The 17482-nt window shown below is 52.8% G+C and overlaps 5 protein-coding genes across 5 annotated transcripts; 2 read left to right on the forward strand and 3 right to left on the reverse strand.

The window, feature by feature from the left end:
• Positions 1-1618: 1618 nt before the first annotated feature.
• Positions 1619-8010, forward strand: STEHIDRAFT_118059 (uncharacterized protein). Its single transcript, XM_007299661.1, has 8 exons — positions 1619-3204; positions 3269-3397; positions 3461-4165; positions 4238-4499; positions 4558-4898; positions 4983-5642; positions 5763-6360; positions 6428-8010. Exons 3-8 carry the CDS (start codon positions 3887-3889, stop codon positions 7447-7449), a joined length of 3162 nt encoding a protein of 1053 aa, XP_007299723.1. The 5' UTR covers positions 1619-3204; positions 3269-3397; positions 3461-3886; the 3' UTR covers positions 7450-8010.
• Positions 8011-9039: 1029 nt separating this feature from the next.
• Positions 9040-10438, forward strand: STEHIDRAFT_118060 (chlorocatechol-degradation protein). The gene is made up of 8 exons (XM_007299662.1): positions 9040-9112; positions 9178-9204; positions 9292-9413; positions 9501-9596; positions 9677-9809; positions 9887-9975; positions 10060-10236; positions 10301-10438. The coding sequence occupies exons 1-8, from the start codon at positions 9085-9087 to the stop codon at positions 10373-10375; spliced, it is 747 nt and encodes a 248-aa protein (XP_007299724.1). The 5' UTR covers positions 9040-9084; the 3' UTR covers positions 10376-10438.
• A 43-nt stretch (positions 10439-10481) lies between these two features.
• STEHIDRAFT_165314 (Zn-dependent exopeptidase) lies at positions 10482-12557 on the reverse strand (the record flags this gene model as incomplete). Its single annotated transcript, XM_007299663.1, has 10 exons — positions 11996-12557; positions 11816-11911; positions 11654-11757; positions 11527-11595; positions 11415-11472; positions 11253-11346; positions 11115-11190; positions 10877-11059; positions 10658-10753; positions 10482-10582 (listed from the first exon to the last, which is right to left on the reverse strand). Exons 1-10 carry the CDS (start codon positions 12544-12546, stop codon positions 10482-10484), a joined length of 1428 nt encoding a protein of 475 aa, XP_007299725.1. The 5' UTR covers positions 12547-12557.
• Positions 12558-13213: 656 nt separating this feature from the next.
• Positions 13214-15134, reverse strand: STEHIDRAFT_72451 (DnaJ-domain-containing protein). Its single transcript, XM_007299368.1, has 5 exons — positions 15002-15134; positions 14619-14931; positions 14242-14474; positions 14057-14152; positions 13214-13977 (listed from the first exon to the last, which is right to left on the reverse strand). Exons 1-5 carry the CDS (start codon positions 15024-15026, stop codon positions 13571-13573), a joined length of 1074 nt encoding a protein of 357 aa, XP_007299430.1. The 5' UTR covers positions 15027-15134; the 3' UTR covers positions 13214-13570.
• Positions 15135-15563: 429 nt separating this feature from the next.
• On the reverse strand, positions 15564-17475 carry STEHIDRAFT_90684 (cobW-domain-containing protein; the record flags this gene model as incomplete). The annotated part of the gene is made up of 8 exons (XM_007299546.1): positions 17409-17475; positions 17046-17327; positions 16904-16967; positions 16770-16819; positions 16599-16635; positions 16343-16520; positions 15969-16208; positions 15564-15848 (listed from the first exon to the last, which is right to left on the reverse strand). The coding sequence occupies exons 2-8, from the start codon at positions 17197-17199 to the stop codon at positions 15564-15566; spliced, it is 1008 nt and encodes a 335-aa protein (XP_007299608.1). The 5' UTR covers positions 17200-17327; positions 17409-17475.
• Positions 17476-17482: the final 7 nt, after the last annotated feature.

Here is a 17482-nt window from a genome sequence, read left to right on the forward strand (position 1 = left end):
GTCGTATCAACTTATGAGATGGACTCGGAGGCTCCTAGGTTGGTTGAAAGGGTTCCGCGATGTTGTAATTGTTGGTATTGCTTATACTCCACTCCGAACTCATTCTCCAAGTTAGGGATCGTATGCGTGTGCTCTGCCTGCAAGACGTGAGTGCCACATACCCCGTGAGACTCAGGTACACGTAGTGTCATACCCGGGAGTACCCGGGCCACTCCGAGCTGAAGTCACGTCGCCGTCCAGATTGAGGTCTGTCTTAGTGTCTAGTAACTGTCCAGTAACATTCACCACACCTCCGGGAGAACCAGTGATTAGTCCTCGGCGTAAGTGCGGTGCGTCTGCGTCTTGGGTGCGTCATTGTCATTCACTTTTCATTAAGAAACACTGACGCTGACAATACTAACTGCTCCATAAGTATTAGCACTTGCAAGCAACGCAAGAAGACAACTTTTTAAATTAGTACTAGCAGCGATCCCTATGATAGGCCTGTTGCTCGGAAGTCCGAATCAGAATTCGAACCTCCTCCTCGAGTCCTCGGATGTCAATGACGCCCATTGTTCATTGTTCTTCATCACGGAGATCCAGAGGACACTTCGGGACATCGATACATGCGTGACGCACCTCGGTCCTCGGTCGAAAACAATACCGTGTCGATCAACGAGACATGACACGTTCCCAGCTCGGGCTACGTGACCTCCAAGACGGAAAGACGGACGTCTCCCAACAGCGAGAGGACAACAGATCTACACGACTGGCAACTTGAAGCCGTGTGTACTGCACATCCGCATCATAATGATAGGTACCTCGGCCTCGAGACCTTATAACCGTACCACACTACGCCATACCATACTCGTACACTGATCAGTGATTCCGAGTCATGACACCGTGACCAAACGCATCTTAGGAACCTACTTACTACCTCCAGACGCCACATCACGCATCATAGCCTAGCTTGGAAGAAAAGCACAACACCTCACCTCGACACCTCAACACCCCAACACCCCAACACTCCGCGGACTCGAAGCTCGAAGCTTTGAAGGTCAATTAAAAAGCAACGAAGCGCTCGTGAGTCGGACTAGAACTTTTGGAGACAAGTTAAACAGTTACACAAATAGGTCGAATGCTAGGCAGCTCTAGGGAGTTCAACGTTCAACTGTAGACTCATGAAGAGCTTCAAGTTTGTCCTCGAGCCCCCATAATCATTCGCAGACGCCCATGAACCACGACTTCAGAATCCGGTACATCATGAGTAGTGGTATAGCTCGGAAGACACTAGCAAGCACAACACCTCACCTCGACACTCCGCGGACTCGAAGCTTTCAGGCCAATTATTTAAAAACCCACCCACTGGCAAGCGCCCACGAGCCACACTAGAGCTTACGGAGCAGACTGGGAAGAGTGGTTTAAGTGGTCGAATGTCGGATGCCTCTAGGGAGACATACGGAGATCTGTTAGATCCTAGAGTCCTTCAAGTGCTCGGATGTCGGAATGCCAGTGCTATCACCGACACCCGTACGATCCATACCTCCGAATCATCCCTGGACGTGAATCGAGCGCCCAGAGATGTGCAAGTCCCGAGGACTCAGTACTCAGCAAAGGACCAACCAAGCCAGCCTGAGGATAGAAACAACATCTATATTCTCCGAATCCGAAGGACTAGTCTGTTCTCTTCTCTTCTGGTTAGTCAGTACATCAAAAAGAAAAGAAGAAGAAAATTATTATACGTATGTATGTAGCACCTCGATGGAATGACGATTTATGTCAATGGGAAAACGGCGAGCAGGATTCAGGAATGAACGATGAACGCCAAACGCCAAACAGTATAATACCACGAGTCCCCGTGCGACTATGAAGTATGAAGTGTGAAGTATGAAGTATAAAAGAGCACGATAAACAACTCACGAGCAGCCATCCAATAAGAACAAAGCGTGAAAGAACGGTAGCGACAAAAAAGAAAAAGAAAAAGAAAAGACAGGCGCCACACCGAATCCAAATGCTCATGAGAACGTGCGTCACACACACGCGCGCGCAGGACATAAGGCAGGCAAGCGGCTAGTGAACGTTGAACGTTGAACGATAAGAATACATGCATGCATACAAACCCATGTCACAAAAAAGAAAGAGCAGATTGTACAATTGAAGGAAGGAACGAAAAAGCGATATGATGACGGCGGAACGGAATGAAAGAATGGGTGTCGTCAAGACGATGGAGATGATGTCCGATTGTTTGTATGAGAATCGATAGCGAATGACGAGGCGACGGAGCGGTGACCGGTGGACTACATGTTTGTGTGTTTGATTGACGATACGATACAAAGAGTGAATGCTGAGTCGAAGAAAAGATTCTATTGCAGAAGGTCGTGCTCGTGCACCGTCGGAGGTGAGCTCGACGAAGCCCTCGGTTGTGTCGTCTGTACATGTACATTCGACTCGTCCTTCGGCTTCGTGATCAATGCCGGTCCAGCCTCAAGTATCACATCTCCATCCTCGCTATCCGAGTCCGAGTCCCCAAGGAAATCCATATCCGTCTCTTCATCGGACAAAACGACGAGCTGGCCCGTAGGCACGCCACCGTTAACGTTCGCCTTGCCCTTAGGTGGCCCCTGCGGCCCCTGTGCCAAAATGACGTCTCCTTCGACTGCACCGGCGGCGGCGTCTGCGGCCGCATCGACCTGTTCCACATTCGAGATGGCGGCCGTTTCGCGACTGAAGACGTAGCGGATGCCGACAGGGATCATGACGCCGACGACGACCGCCGCGAGCCCAAAAAAGTTCTTCCACGAGATAAGATGAAAGTCGTCCGCGCTCGTCATCTCGTCGAGCCCGCCTCCGATGGTGGTGTGAATCACAGTAACACCAAAAATACCGAGGAAGGTGGAGATCCAGAAGGGAACGATGCCGATCCCGACGTGGGGGCAGATGACGTTGACGACCCAGTGTGGGGGCAGAGGGGCGATGCGGAGGACGATGAGGAAGGGAATGATGTTGGCGCGCTGGGCTTGGATCTTTTCGGACCATTTGTCGAGTCTGGACTGGAACTTGGGGAGGGTGAGTAGGGCGGGGCCGAGGGCGGCGGAGATGGCGTAGCAGAGGGTGGCGCCGGATGCGACGCAGGCGCAGGCGAGGGGTAGGGCGCGTGCGACGCCCCAGACGGCACCGCCGAGGATGGAGAGGTACATTGAGCCCGGGAGGGAGAAGGCTTGGAGGCTGTGCGTGGTTAGGGCCGGGTTAGCTACGGGATGTTGTGGAGTGGATCGGGGAAAGGACGGACAAGAGATATGTGATGACATAGCAGACGACGATGCGGTACGGGTAGATGTCTCTGTACTTCTTCAGGAGCTGGTTCAGGTCCTGCAGCTGCGCGAACGACTTTGGGATGCGGAGCATTGGCCGATCGTCTCTGGATATGAATAAATGTGAAATGAGCACGGGGTCAGTGCAGCAGAGTGAGAGGGCGACGAACTCTTCGAGGGTGGGGAGTGCTAGCCAGAGCACACCTCCGAGGACGGCGGTGCTGAGGGTGAAGATGAGGCCCATCTTGAGCGCGGCATTGAAGATCAGTCGGCGGGAGTTGTGGGGCGCGGTGTGGGTGAGGGGTGCGGCGCCGTACGAGTCGCGGCTGCGGGCGAAGGAGGGCGAGAGGAGGGAGGCGCGCTCATCGTCGTTGACGGTGGCGAGGGTGTACTGCGAGTTGTTCGTGTGGAGGGACGGCGAGCGGGCCATGGCAGTGGACTGATGTGGTTGGGAGTGGGCCGAGCGGTGTTGTGGTGCGATGAGGCTGAGTCCGGCAGGCCCGGCGGGTGTGACGGTGTGACGCGTGACGAACAAAGGAAGAGGAGGTTGGGTCGAACAGCAGCGGACACGCCTTCAGCGCTCGTCTGTGATACATATGCGCGTCCTTCCCTCCAACCCAAACAGCGACGAGCAGCAGCCGATGGACGTCCAGCAGCAGCAGCAGCTCTCCCACCAGCTCCAGGGCCCGCCGCCGCCACCAGACCACGCCCACGCCGTCATCAACGGCGCCCAGCAGTCCCCCCCGTCCGCCGCCCAGCCGTCCAGAAAGCGCAAGAAGAACGACGCGAACGGCGAGCCCTCCTCGCCCGCCGAACCACGTCGCCTGAGGCGCTCTCATGAGGCCTGCGCTCGCTGCAGGAGCAAGAAAATCAAGGCAAGTCCCGCCGGGCGACACCGTCGGCAACTTCCCTTCTTTCTTTCGTGCTAACCGTCGCAATGAGCTCAGTGCGACTCCAAACACCCAAGATGCTCTGCCTGTGCTGCCGCTGGCACGCCCTGCCACCAGGAAGACAGGCATCGGCAGACCCTCACCCCAAGAGGGCACACCGAACACCTCGAGCGCCAAATCGCTCAGTGCGATGCACTACTTAAGCGTCACATCCCCAACTTCCATCTCGACAACCTCGACGACCTCTGCAGCAGAGAGGGCATCGACGTCGACAACGCAGGCCCAGCCATGTCTGCAGCTTTCCAGTTCAATGGTCCCGGTATGCCCCCATTTTTTGCGTCATCCATCCAGATCTAACACCATCGCCGTTCATCCAGGTGCACCTCCCAAAGGCTATCCATTCGGCCCACCTGGGCAGCCCATGATGCCTCCTGGTTATCCTGGTATGCCCCATGGCTACTACCCGCCCCCAGGATCGCCCTACCCGCCCCCGCCACACATGGCCATGGCAGGCCCCTACCCTCCCCACATGCTTCCTCCCGCCTTCCAGCATCCCGCCCCTCTCCCGCCACCTCACATGATGCCGCCACCCGGCACCCCTCAGCAGCAGCAGATGCCTCCTCCGACCACGCCAGGAGGCCGACCCCGCGCTGCGTCCACCGGCAACCCCGAAATCGTTGGCCAAGACCCCAACTTGAACGACATGACCACCGATCAGGTACGCTCTTCTTCATGGGAGAAACCTGTCCATCTTCCCTCCTTCCAGTCTTTCGTGGCTGACCCGACTCACGCTCCTCCGCAGGCTCTCGCAAAGACCTTTGGCGTTTCGCCTGCCATCATGCAGGACCTCAAGCTCGGTCCGCAGGCGCTTGATAAGGAAGATATCGCGGTCGGTTCCTCCGCCCTCATCTCTGGACGCGACCGCGACGTGAACGAGTCCTCGCTCCCGCGCGATACCGCCAAATGGGTTCATGTCTCTGTCCGTCGCAACAGCGTGCATGGCGCGCCCTCCAGCCCGTCCTCGCAGACCCGCAACTCCGTGCCGATCTGGCTCCCGAAGGATCGGGACATGGTGAACCGCATCCTCGACGTCTACTTTGACAGGCTCAACTTCCACCGCCCGGTCTTCATGCGCGACTACTTCGAGAACACCCTCAACCAGCTCTACTCCGGCGAATCAACCCAGCACGATCCTGGCTTTGTGTGCTCGGTCTATTTGGTATTGGCGCTCGGCACGCTCAGCGAACTGAACCACAAAGCGTCCGGATTGGACCAGGAGGCGAAAAAGAACGCCAAGGCCGGAGTTACGTCCACGACGGTGAACGTGAAGAAGCTCATGCCGGCTGAGTGGCCCGAGCACGAGGAGTTCTTCGAGAGAGCGCTCGTCGTGAAGAGCGAGCTCAGGGTCACCCTCAGCAGCTTGCAGGCTCTCATCTTGCTCCATTGGTACCTATACACCGAGGTCAGTCCTCGGACGCTTTTTTTCTCTCAGTCTCAGTCCCCTCTCACGCCGCTCGTTCCTCGTTCCGTTCCTCCGATCATCCGCGAACTGACAATCTACCATTCGTCACGCTATTTTCAGCGTCAAGGCCGCACCCTCTGGCGCCTCGTCGGTAGTCTCGTCAGATTGGGCATCGAGCTCGGCCTGAACCATGACCCGACCACTCAAGAAGTCTTCGACCCGCAGGAGTGTCAGCTCCGGATCCGACTCTGGGGGATCGTGCTCATGCACGACCGCGGGACGTCGATTCTCCTCGGACGTCCGCTTGGAATCGCACCGGGCGATACGAGCACGCCGCACCCGTCCCGTCCTAAATCGTCGCGCCCCGATGTCTCGGAACATTTCATACTGCAGCATGAGATCGCGGAGATTCAGGCGGATATTATTAATTCGCTTTATACGCCGACGAGGCAGTCGGCGGACACGATCATGCGCCATGCGACGAGGATCGTGAAGGGGATGGTCGAGTTTAGGAATAGGCTCCCTGAGGGGTATAAGTGGTTCTTTGGGGGGACGCAGGATTGGCCGCTTGAGAAGAGGTATAAGCTCGTGCAGGAGATTAATGAGGACCAGGGCTTGACGTTGTTGAAGATTGGGATTTCGAGGATTTTGTTGTTGAGGGCGCTGTTCAGTAGCAAGGAGTTGGAATATGCTCAGAGGCACAAGGCTTTGGTCGATGGTGAGGATTGTTTTTTTACTCATTCAGTCTTGTTATTTGTTTCTCACTTTTTTGATTTTTTTTGTAGCGATCGTCGTGTCCCACAACATCATCATCGTCCACTACCAGCTCATCCGCTTCCCCGACATCGCCTTCTTCGTCTCTCCCATCCCACTCCACATTGCCGCCATGGTCATCCTCTACGGCCACATGTCGCACTGCAACAACCTCGAGCGCCAAGTCGCTCTCGAAGACGTCTGGATGGCGCTCGACATGCTCCCCTCCTTCCGCTGGCGCTGGGAACGCAAAGACCTGAACGGCGGACATCCGCTCATCGCCCGACTCGCTGAAAAAGTACTCGACGTGAACCTCCGCCTCGTCGGACCGACCTCACACCCCGTACTCATGCCCGAACTCGACTGGGAGACAGAGGGCGTCGGCTCAGTCTCGTCGTCGAGCTCTTCCGTTGGGAGTCTGCATCATGGATCGCATGGCGCGCATGGGCATGGAGGTCCGGGAGGACATCAGACGACGCCGAAGATGTCGAATGCGTATCCTGGTTCGGGGGGTTATACGACCGGTCCTGGGACACCGCACTCTAGCTCGGCGATGACGAATAGTCCGGGGGCGACGAGAGGCGGTGGTGGGCCTGGTGGAGGAGGAGGAGGGCAGCATACGGGGGTGAGCACACCGGTTGGGGCTGATCAGAAGTTGGCGGAGGTGCCTGCGGGCTTGTTTTATCCATTCTTCCCGGAATCGACTGTCGTTCCCGATGGGGGCACACCGGGACCTGGGGCTGCAGGACCGGGCGGTGCGAGGGGGGGCGCTCCTGGGCAAGTTGGTGCGGGCGGAGGTGGAGCCGCGAATGGGGGAGCGAGCAACGGGACGCCTGTGGGAGGGAATGGAGGAGGGGGCGGGGATTATACGCAGATATTGGCGCAGGCGGCGGCGCAGCAGGGGACGGGACAGTGGGGCGCGCCGAGCCAGGAGAGTTATATGCTGGAGGAGAAGGATGTGAGTATGAGCCATCATTCGCATTCGGGGAATATGTCGGTGCATATGTGGAGTGGGGGGGCGCCGTTTACGCCGATGGGGCAGCCGGGGGCTTGAGGAGGTGTATGCGTGCAGGAGATGAGAAGAGGGAAAAAAGGAATGTGGGTGTGGTATGTGGTATGTGAAAGTTGAAGTTGAATGTTTCTTGGTGGTGGAGGGGACGAGAAGCTGAACTTCGGTTTTTGGCTTCTCTCTTCACGTTTCGTTATGTCGTCACGTCGCTCGAATATTCACGCGCCTGTGTGTGTGCTCTTATTATCCTTCACGCTTATGCCCGCTCGTTCGCTCGTTCGTCCTGTGCGTGTGTCCTTTTTGCGTTGGTTTCGTTTCGTCTTCGTTCCTCAGATTTTCTTGTGTGTACATATATCGTATCGTAGTCGTTTTGTTCGTTCGGTCCGCCCCCTCTCTTTGCTTGATCGGCCCCGTTCTTGATAATCGTGTCCGTGAGCTATGTTCATGAGTGGCTTTTCATTTTCAACCCGTCATTGGATTCACTGGCAAAGAGGCGTGATCCTTTATGAATAGTAAATACTCCGCTTGTCCGAGTCTCGTCGTTTTGTACTTCTACGCCGGTTACTTATATACGGTACATAAAACAATCAATGAATGTGATAGTCTGCGACTGTGTTCGTGTGATCACTTTGTTTATGCATTAAGTGGGAGGAGGAGGAGGAGGGACGGACGCAGATGGCTTGCGCACGGACCAGGTGGAATAGTAGTCCGAGTGTTTCCGAGATCGGAGGAGGTCGGGAGGTCGGCGGTGGCAGAGAAAATTTTGGATTGACGCCCGGTGTCCTGACTTCCATCTCCTGTGCAGCATGTATGCGGTCTATCGCACCATGGTAGGTTCGTGCATATGTGCGATATGGTCTTTACGAGTGGTTTGAAACTCGTTCACTGAAAGAAAGATCGACTGCGTCCGTCTCACTGTTGTCTCACTGGCATCTCGCTATTATTTAGAGAAGTCACGGTGCTCTGTGCTATCGGGCTCATTTTCGGGCTTGTTCTTTGTTCTATGTAAAGAGACCGAACGAACGAACGAACGAACGAACTGAAAGTGGATATGACATGAACATGCACGGGATAATATGAACCCTATGATGCATTGACAAGCATTGACCGTTTCTCCACACGATCGTTTTGTTTGGTCAGAACACTCTAGTCACTCGCACCCACGATCCCCCCCACCAAAGCCCTCCGCACATCGCGTCTTTCTGAGCTGACGAAAAATTCTCATCTCTCGAAGTTGAAGAGTACTACGGTCGTGACGACCCACTCCTCGTCCGACGATCCAATTCCTCACCATCAATTCATTGAGCTGCGAGTGTTGTTTCTATGGGATATCTATGTACCCATACACTCGCAGTGGACTACATAGGAGGACGAGGTCAACAAGACTTACGATAGTATCCTGGGGACACCAGTGGGTGTGCGATGCTTCGGTGGATGCTCTGACCAACTTGACCCACACGCCTCCATCGATCCACGTGGCTTCCGCTGCAGTTCGTTGATAGCAGGACTGCCCAATTGACCCATGGACGATCCATCAATCACTATCAATATGGCATTCCTGTGATATTTAGGAGGATCGTGCATGCTCGCCATCTACAAGCCATTCCTCCAGATCTTCCCACATCCCAGCCTTCAAGCAATTCTCGATTCCGTTGATTCCACCCGACCTTACATTTGATCATGAGCTTCTGCCAGAACTGCGTTGAAGGTCTGTTTAGAGCCCTGGAAGGAGCTCTGATCTCGAATTGCTCACGTTCTACAACTTTAACCTAGGTGTTCGCCACGAGGGTGCTACAACCGGTATGTCTGTCCGACTTTTGATCTCGCTTGGATTACACTCTAACCAACAGACGTTGTTCGTATGACTGCTTCTCTACGCTCTTCTAGGTACATACGAAACGGTCGGAGGCATAAAAACCTACGTCGCCACACCTTCCGGCGACTACGCCAAGGATAAGGCTCTCATCTATATCCCAGACATCTTTGGTCAGGAGTTAAACAACAACCTTGTAAGTGTCATCTCTTCGTTTCACCTGTTCGCCGCAAGGGCACTGATTCGGTCCCCTCCTGTCCCAATAATCTTATTGCACATATAGCTGTTGGCAGATGCATATGCCAAGAACGGAGTGAAGGTTTACTTCCCCGACATCTTCGCTGGAGATGCTGCTCCCGCTGATGCATTAACGCCTGGTGTTTGTACTCTTTTCCCGTCGTGCCCTTATCATAAATCTCACTTCCATTGCCCGCGTTTTCGTATTCTCTGAATATCCAGTCCGGGTGGGATCTTCGCGCCTGGGCATCGAAACACACAGCCAAGGAGATCATGCCGATTCTCGAGAGCCTCATGCAGGCTCTCACAGCTCAGGGCGTAACGAAGTTTGCTGCTACAGGATACTGCTTCGGAGGTTCGCCTGTTTTGATATCTTATCACCTGCTGACGAGTTTCTGACATAAGACTTCCGGTGACCTTTGCTTATGGTAGCTCGCTTCGTGTTCAACCTCGCTTTCGAGAACAAAATTGCCGTCTCCATAACTGCTCACCCTTCCCAGCTTCAAATCGAAGATCTCGAGGTACTGCCACTTGGTCATATCCTCTGCGCACGCTGCAGAAATTGGTCACTGACAGTGTTCGGCTTACCCTACTTGTATCACCAGAAATATGCCCAAATCTCGAAAGCGGCGCTGCTCATCAATTCGTGCACGCACGATCCCATGTTCACGTCGGAGAAAATCGAAGCTGCAGACAGGCTGTTGGGCGAGAAGTTTGAGCCCGGGTACGAGAGGGCGCATTGGGAAGGGTGTTCGCATGGCTTTGCTGTCAGGGGCGACATAGTGAGTTTCTAACCTATATTTGCGTATTTCTACGCCAGTTCACTGACGTGACGTCGATGCATAGAGCGATCCTGTTGTCAAGGCAGGGAAGGAGGGAGCGTTCAAGAAGAGCGTCGAGTTCCTCAAGAAGTATCTTTGACGTATGTATATAATTTAGTGCGGGTACAATCGAATATTCCTGGAGCAATCTCAAGACATGAAATCAAGAGCGGATGGCAAGAAAGCTTATGTGGCGTAATGCAGCCCTACCTCGCATCTACTTCCTTCAAGAGCTCCGTCTCGTCTACATTCAAGACTAGACGGGCAACGAACCGTATCATCTCAAGGTATGCGTCTGCGCGTATCGCTATCTCCGCCAAACGATGTCAAGGACTGTGCTTAGTGCATCATTTGAGGGGATGATGGAGAATACCTGACAGACCTTCATTGAGACCATGCTCGCCTTGCGTAGCTCCGACTTCCGGTACATGGTTATAGCGGTGAATGTAGCGGGTTACATTCCAATAGTAGCTGGTATCTGCACACAATTTCAGTTGCAACATGACAAGGCATCAGAGACAGAAACATCAAAAGGACCTGTTGATCCTACGGAAAGTAGGGCATTCGGCACAAGAATATCATGTACATGCGTATCACATACCTAAAACCAATTCTGGCCGGATCACAACCTTCTTCTCTTCATATGCTCCACTCAAGGTTGTCTTCAAAGTTGCAGCTATCGTGCCCGCCAATAGTTTCCACGGACCATGGAGAACGTTCATGCACCCTATTTCGGATACACCAACTTTAGCAATCAGAAGGTCTCTTTTTTGGTCGAACTGTGCTGTATTCGAATGTTGGGTGAGTGATATAGCATCTACGAAAGGTTTGATACTGACTGCCTTTATCGACTAACATAGCGATCCCATCCGCTCCATATTGACCTAATAGATAGTCACGAATGGCGGGCCCGTCCTGGTGGTGACGGTTGCGTCAGGCTGAGCACGAATTGTGAGATAATGAGCGGCATTTCTGACCATAATTTTGCCTCCTTCTTCATCCATATGAAAGGCGAGGATGACTGTTCGCTCCGGCGTGAACCCCTGCTGCAAGAGCAATTCTATTGCTGTTCTTTCTTGCACAAAGTCGGTCAGCGACTCCCTACATTACATTCCCGAACTTCGTCGAATGTTACGCACAATTTAGCAATCAGGTTGGATTTGAAGCCTATAGCTCCGTGTCCCCATATCCACTCTCCTGAAAAAGGCCACGGGTCAGCACAGCAAGGATGAGAGATAGCCTGAGTCCTACCGTCAAAATGTCCAGAAAACGGTGGATATATCCAATCTGCTAGTGTTTCGCGGTCCACAGGGACAGTATCTAGGTATAGAACGTGTATTTAGTGTGAGTGTCAAGGCGTTGATCGCAAGGTGCTGACCTCGGTGAACCGTAAGAACAATGGGCTTCAGTGACGTATCGGAACCTGCCCACTCATACATCAGAGCGGATTTGTTCAGTGTCGTGTTTTTGAGTGTCGTATTGCTGTTTAGGCCAAAATTTGAATACTCGACCAAGTCGGAAAATATCGCCTATCGCTTACATTAGAGGGAACCTTTCTTGTATGTACCGGCGCAATTCGAGGAGGCCGTACCATCTAGGTTCTTCTCGAGTCCCAAGATCGACAAACGTCTCCGTTCTGTCGTCACTGACAACCGGTCAACGCATACTCTTCGCACAAGACATAACCTCCCAACGGAGATAAAACCAAAGGTTCACGCACGGGATTCTGATGGCACCCATAAGATTCAAGTAAGCCCACATCCTATGCTCGTCCTTGAGAAGAACGCCATCTAGAGCCAGCGCGACACTCCGGTGCTGAACAGGCTGGATAGCACCGGTCTGAGGACAGAGGTCACCCTCAAGCTCCTCGTACTCCTGCGGTTCACTATATCCCGCCAAGTACCCGTCTGGACGCGGGTTTGACCCAGGTGAAGGAGGCATCATGTCGTAACGATGCGTACTTTGCCAGTCAGATGAATTACCGAGAGTGAACCAGAAGATCCAAGTGAGAGCATAGTTGATGAGTAGACAGAAGAGAAGCAACACGACCAAGAAAAGTATATGCTGGAAGAAACTCCGTTTTCTTTGTTGAATCACTCTTGTCTGCGTAGAGTCATGGTGAGGTTTCTCCGAGGCATTATGCAAGGCAGAGCGCATGTAAGTTTGGTCGGCGACGCGCTGTTCAACCACAGTCTCCTTTGAGGGTGGTGTCGGCTCAGCCGAAGGTTCCCCAGGAAGTCGACTAGCGCGTAGTTGTTTCGTGCTCTCCATGTCGAAAACACAGTGATGGGCCTGAGCTATGAGATGGAGCAAGGCCTGTTAAAAGCAGCTTTCACAGGGTCAAGAAATCGAAGGCGGCGTGAATGGACCGGCGGCGGCATCGCGGACGTTGTGATCATGAAAAGATGGATGCGCGCCTAAAGAACACTATTCTGGTGCCTGCCAACAAAACACGAGATAAAAAGCATAACGGAGGATCTCGTAGGGTCTCGGAGGGTTTACGAGCATGGTAAATGGCTGGTAAAGAGTGCAGAACATCGCCCTGGCATCATGGTCTCTTGGAAAGGCCACAAAAACATGTCTCAGTCATTACACAAACCGGCTGGTTGGCTCCGCCACAACGCTTGTACCCAGCAAAAGTAGGAAGTCACCCGCTCGGGCGTTCAACCTGAGATTCGTGATTTGCGAAAACACTTTGGTTTATAATAAATTCATGTACAATATATACGCATATAGGGATCCGATACAGTGAAGTCACCCAACGACGGTTAGCTCGGTAGTACCAGCAACTGTCCGCTGGTCTATCTATCTATGTAACCACTTGCGATGTCTAATAATGTAGGTAAGAAAAGATCAGAACCACCCGCACCACTGAAAATGATGAGCGGGAGAAAAGGAATTGTACATGTATCCCCGCGGAGTGCACGGGTAAAGGGGGAGAAAGAGTGAAGGGAAGGATATTGATGGCGTGGTTTAAATTGTATGTAGAGTAGGATAGCAAAACTGGTATGCGACGTTGATGGGGACATAGGTAAAGACGAAACCATATGGATGATACAGATGATAGAGATAGGAATAAAAGCGGGGAGAACTAGCGGACAATGAGCATAGATAGAGCAACGACGTTAGTGCTCACAACCTCCGTTGATCCCAAGCAGGTATCGAAAAGAGGGCGACCAGATCGTCGGAAACGAGAAAGCAGAGATATTCGGGCCTAGGCTGAGGAGAGTTGAAGGAGGGAGAAGGAGAGGGGTCACAAGCTGGGGTCTAGCGAGATCTGTAACACAAATCGCACCTATTTGAGGACGCCCTCCATGCGCTCGAGGACGACCACGAGTGCTTCAATCAAAACAAGCACTCGTCTGGGAAATATTCTCCCGAACTCCTCCCGCTCCCTTTCTCGCTCTGCTCGCTCGTCATCCACAATATCCTCGTTGGCACTGTCGTCTTCGCTCTCCGTTGGACTGCTGCGCTCTCGTCGTCGGGCAGCCCCTCTCCGAGCACGACTCCTAGCTCTAGAGTGGCGATGTTGACGGACAGCGGTCTCGAGAGCTAACGGAAGTCCGAGGGTTATGCGAGCGAGTTGAATGGAGAGACGGGCTCGAGGCCGGATGGCAAAGTACGAATGTTGGGCGAGGGCGGCATGGGTCTCGAGGAGATGAGATAAGGTCGATACAAGAGCGTGCGTGACGGCACGACATGCTGCAATTACCAGGTGAGAATGAGCTTGTGAAATGACAGGTATAGTTCAGAGACAAGCCCGTCAAGGAGGAAACCTTACTAAGGACACGTTCTCGCAGTGCTTGAAGCGTGACAAGAATGGAATCGATGCCATCCTCGCCCAACCTCAGAGCAGGATTGAGGTCTTGAACGGCACCTGTCATAGATGGAGTGACGGAGGTACGATTAGGTGAGTGCACGTCACACTTTGGGCGAGCTTGGGACAAGCATGGGATCGAGACTCACGAAGCAATGTATGGATCATTTCAAGATCACCGTCGAGGAAGTCGTTGAAGACACCGAGAACGACACCTCGGAGTGTCTCTTCGGCATGAGCACCAGTGCTAGCCGCGCTGGAGAAGTCTTGCGCTGCTGGATGGGAATCGTAGAGACGTTTGGATGCTGGAGTAGAAAGAACATCGTATGCAACGGAAACCTTTTGAAACGCCAAAGTCGCCTCGGGATTGTCAGGAAATTTACTGGGGGACAATATGTTAGGTCATGGAGACAATATTATTCTCGATATATATCGTAGAGCAGCACCAGGAAAGCGACATGCCTGTCTCAATCGAATGGAGACCGGTGGCAACGGGAGTACAAAGTCTGACGGTAGTTTTACTCACTCTGGGTGGCATGCTTTACTTCGAGCTAGATAGGCTCTTCGAAGGTCCATCTTGTCTATACTTTTCGCACGAGGGACGCCAAGTATCTTGTATAAATCCGACTGTGCGAGAATTTCAGCGATAGCTGCCTGTTGCTGCTTTTGCTTTGCGGAGAAGGCATGGGCTGAGCGATGCGACTCTGCTTCCTGAGCCCGAGCTTCTAGGATATCGTCCGCAGATGCCCAAGATATGTGTCTGGCATGAGGTGGCAAGCTCGACTCTTGACCCTCCGTCTGTGGCTCGTCGTCGATGGGAAGATAGAAATAGTCTGAAGCTAGAAGTGGGCATATCGTTTAGATTAGAAGTGCATGGCAACCTATGAATGGAGCAAGACTCGTACTGACCTGATGATAGAACGTATCTGAACATCGGGTGGGTGGAAGAGAAGTAGAGATTAGGGCGACATGGACGAGATGGCTGTTGCTTTGAAGAGATCAGGGACGGTCTCGCCTTGCACCTTGAACGGTCTCGCTAACGAGCTCTTCTCAGAGCGGTCCCATGTGATTTTGTCTGTCCAATTGGGTGCACGTGTTTCCGATTTCCAACACGCTGTCTCCATTTACGTAATTCGCCGCGGCACGACGCCACAGTCCGGGCGCTGAAGTTCTCTAATGAAGGAAGAAGAGAACGCCGTTTGCACTGACAATGCTCCAAGGAGGGGTTGAGGTGGAAATCAATCCACGTACACAGATTCAACGCGCGGACTACCCAGAACAACATCTTCACCCAACAGGCGTTGGATTCTGATACTGCGCTCGGCGCGCGCCACCAATAAGCACATACGGGCGTACTCTACAACGACAAGCTGGGTAGGAATGACATACTCGACTCTACATTTGGCATCTACACTCATCTATAGAGCTATGGTTACATACATCGACTCTAACTCACTTTAGTGCAATAAAGTTACACGTTCGATAGCTCCGCCCCTAGCTTCTCGGCGAACTTTCGCGCTGCTCTCTTCACTTCACCCCTCTCGCCCATGACGGTCAACTTGATATTAACCTCCTCCTGACCATCTACACTTCCCCCTTCCCAGACATGCATATCATACCTCCCAAACGCCCAGTTCAATATTTTGAAGCCAGAGTCGAGTCGAACGAAACCTTTCACACGATAGATGGTCTCCTTTGACAATCCAGCCAAAGCGTCCTTGAGAACCACTTCGTCGACCGGCTGGGAATGTGTTCCCTGCGATATCACCTCGGGGGCCTGATGTGAGTGGGCGTCGGCGGAGGAACTACACGTACAGCTCTCGCCGTTATGTTGATGGTCATGAGTTATCGTGGAAGGCTTTGTGCCGCGCCATACAGTCGCAGTCTCGACCTCGTCGTGGTGTGTAGTCGAAGCGTCCGAAGGCAAATAATCTTTCCCATCCCCACTCCTAACATCGACATTCTTCAGGAACAGTTTCGAGTCTAGTCCGAAGATGAGGGAAGGATCAACGCCGGCGCGACCCGTACATCTAATCTTGGGCGTGAGGTCATTCAGAGTGTTCAGGTGATCCAACACCTCGTCGAGAGCACGCTCCGATACATGTTCCCACTTGTTCTAGAGAATTTTCAAGACGGGGATAACCAGATAAGCGAAAATAGTTAGGAAAGCGCAGAGAGACAGAAGAGCACAATGCTGGGACAGAGAAGAGGCAGAATAAATGGAGAGGCAAAGAGGGCTAGCCTACGCACGATGAGAATGACATCAGTGTACTGAGCCTGCATGCGAGCAGTCATGCTAGTATCTTCGTATCCTCTGAAGTTCTCCGCGTCGATGACCGTGACGATCGCATCAAGTGCGAGTGCGTGGTTTGTTTCGCGCTCAAGTTCGCGGATTTGGAAAGCTAAGGTAGCGGGAAAGGCAGATCCGCTGCAATAGAGGGACGACATGAATGCTGATACGTCAGAGTTGACCATCGTGCGTGGAGAGGATAGGGGCAGAACGCACGAGCATTCGATGATGATACGGTCAGGGTTTTGAGTTTCTGGATATAGAAGTTCAGATTCAGAATCAATGACCAATCGGTCATCGACCGAAAGGAAAGTGTATAAGACCACGAAGTAGAAATGCGTTCTAGAAGGGAGCATAGGCAAAAGACAAAGCAAAACTCCGACATACCCATGATCTCGAGTAATGCGGTCTTCATTTGTCCAACCAACACACAACACCTGTCCTTCCATCCAATTCAGACTCGCTCATCCCTTCCCAATGATTCCCCTCAATACACCACAGGTGAGAATAATTCGGCTTACATGCATCCGTTTAAGATCTCGCTGACCGACGCTAGGCTACTCTGTTTCGCTAATTGGCTGTCCACTTCATGTTCGTGCCCCAGCATCCAGATTTTCGTCGGTCCACCAGTCAACAAGTAGATTAATGGAGTATCAAACATACCTTCGATGTCTCCGAACTCATTCTTCAGCAATGTACAACGGTAACCTTTCGGGAGTTGTGGTAGAAGTGAGAGGATGATAGACGTTTTTCCGGCGCCCAGGAAGCCCGTGAAGACGGTGATGGGTACAGGTGCTGGTGGTGGATCAGAGGGCATGTTTCAGAGTTGATGGTTGGAACTTTGAAGGATGTTGTGGAGAATGTGTTCTCCTTGAAATATAGGATTCTGGGATGAATTCGTCAAGGTCCTTGTGTGCGTGGTCCGAGGTCTAGATAAGTCTAGAGCTTTAGAAAGCTGAGCATAAGTCACCCAAAGACCGACGGGCGAAAGCCTGCGAAAGCAGGCCGTGCAGATTTGTTACTTACATTAGGCGTAACTATCCGTGGACTTCGTGTCTGCCTGTGTCCGAGTTCGACGAAATGCAGAGGGCAGTGTTCAA

Source organism: Stereum hirsutum (assembly GCF_000264905.1).
Source record: "Stereum hirsutum FP-91666 SS1 unplaced genomic scaffold STEHIscaffold_2, whole genome shotgun sequence".
Lineage (NCBI taxonomy): Eukaryota > Fungi > Basidiomycota > Agaricomycetes > Russulales > Stereaceae > Stereum > Stereum hirsutum.

Excerpts from the sequence above, each read along its gene's own strand:
- STEHIDRAFT_118060 (XM_007299662.1), top strand. The coding sequence starts at position 9,085 with ATGAGCTTCTGCCAGAACTGCGTTGAAG. Across the intron at positions 9,810-9,886 it reads TACAGGATACTGCTTCGGAG|CTCGCTTCGTGTTCAACCTC; the intron begins GTTCGCCTGTTT and ends TGCTTATGGTAG. Across the intron at positions 9,976-10,059 it reads TTCAAATCGAAGATCTCGAG|AAATATGCCCAAATCTCGAA; the intron begins GTACTGCCACTT and ends TTGTATCACCAG.
- STEHIDRAFT_118059 (XM_007299661.1), top strand. The coding sequence starts at position 3,887 with ATGCGCGTCCTTCCCTCCAACCCAAACAGCGACGAGCAGCAGCCGATG. Across the intron at positions 4,500-4,557 it reads TTTCCAGTTCAATGGTCCCG|GTGCACCTCCCAAAGGCTAT; the intron begins GTATGCCCCCAT and ends CCGTTCATCCAG. Across the intron at positions 4,899-4,982 it reads ACGACATGACCACCGATCAG|GCTCTCGCAAAGACCTTTGG; the intron begins GTACGCTCTTCT and ends GCTCCTCCGCAG.
- STEHIDRAFT_72451 (XM_007299368.1), bottom strand. The coding sequence starts at position 15,026 with ATGTTCAGATACGTTCTATCATCAG. Across the intron at positions 14,932-15,001 it reads CAGATACGTTCTATCATCAG|CTTCAGACTATTTCTATCTT; the intron begins GTCAGTACGAGT and ends GCCCACTTCTAG. Across the intron at positions 14,475-14,618 it reads AGTAAAGCATGCCACCCAGA|TAAATTTCCTGACAATCCCG; the intron begins GTGAGTAAAACT and ends ATTGTCCCCCAG.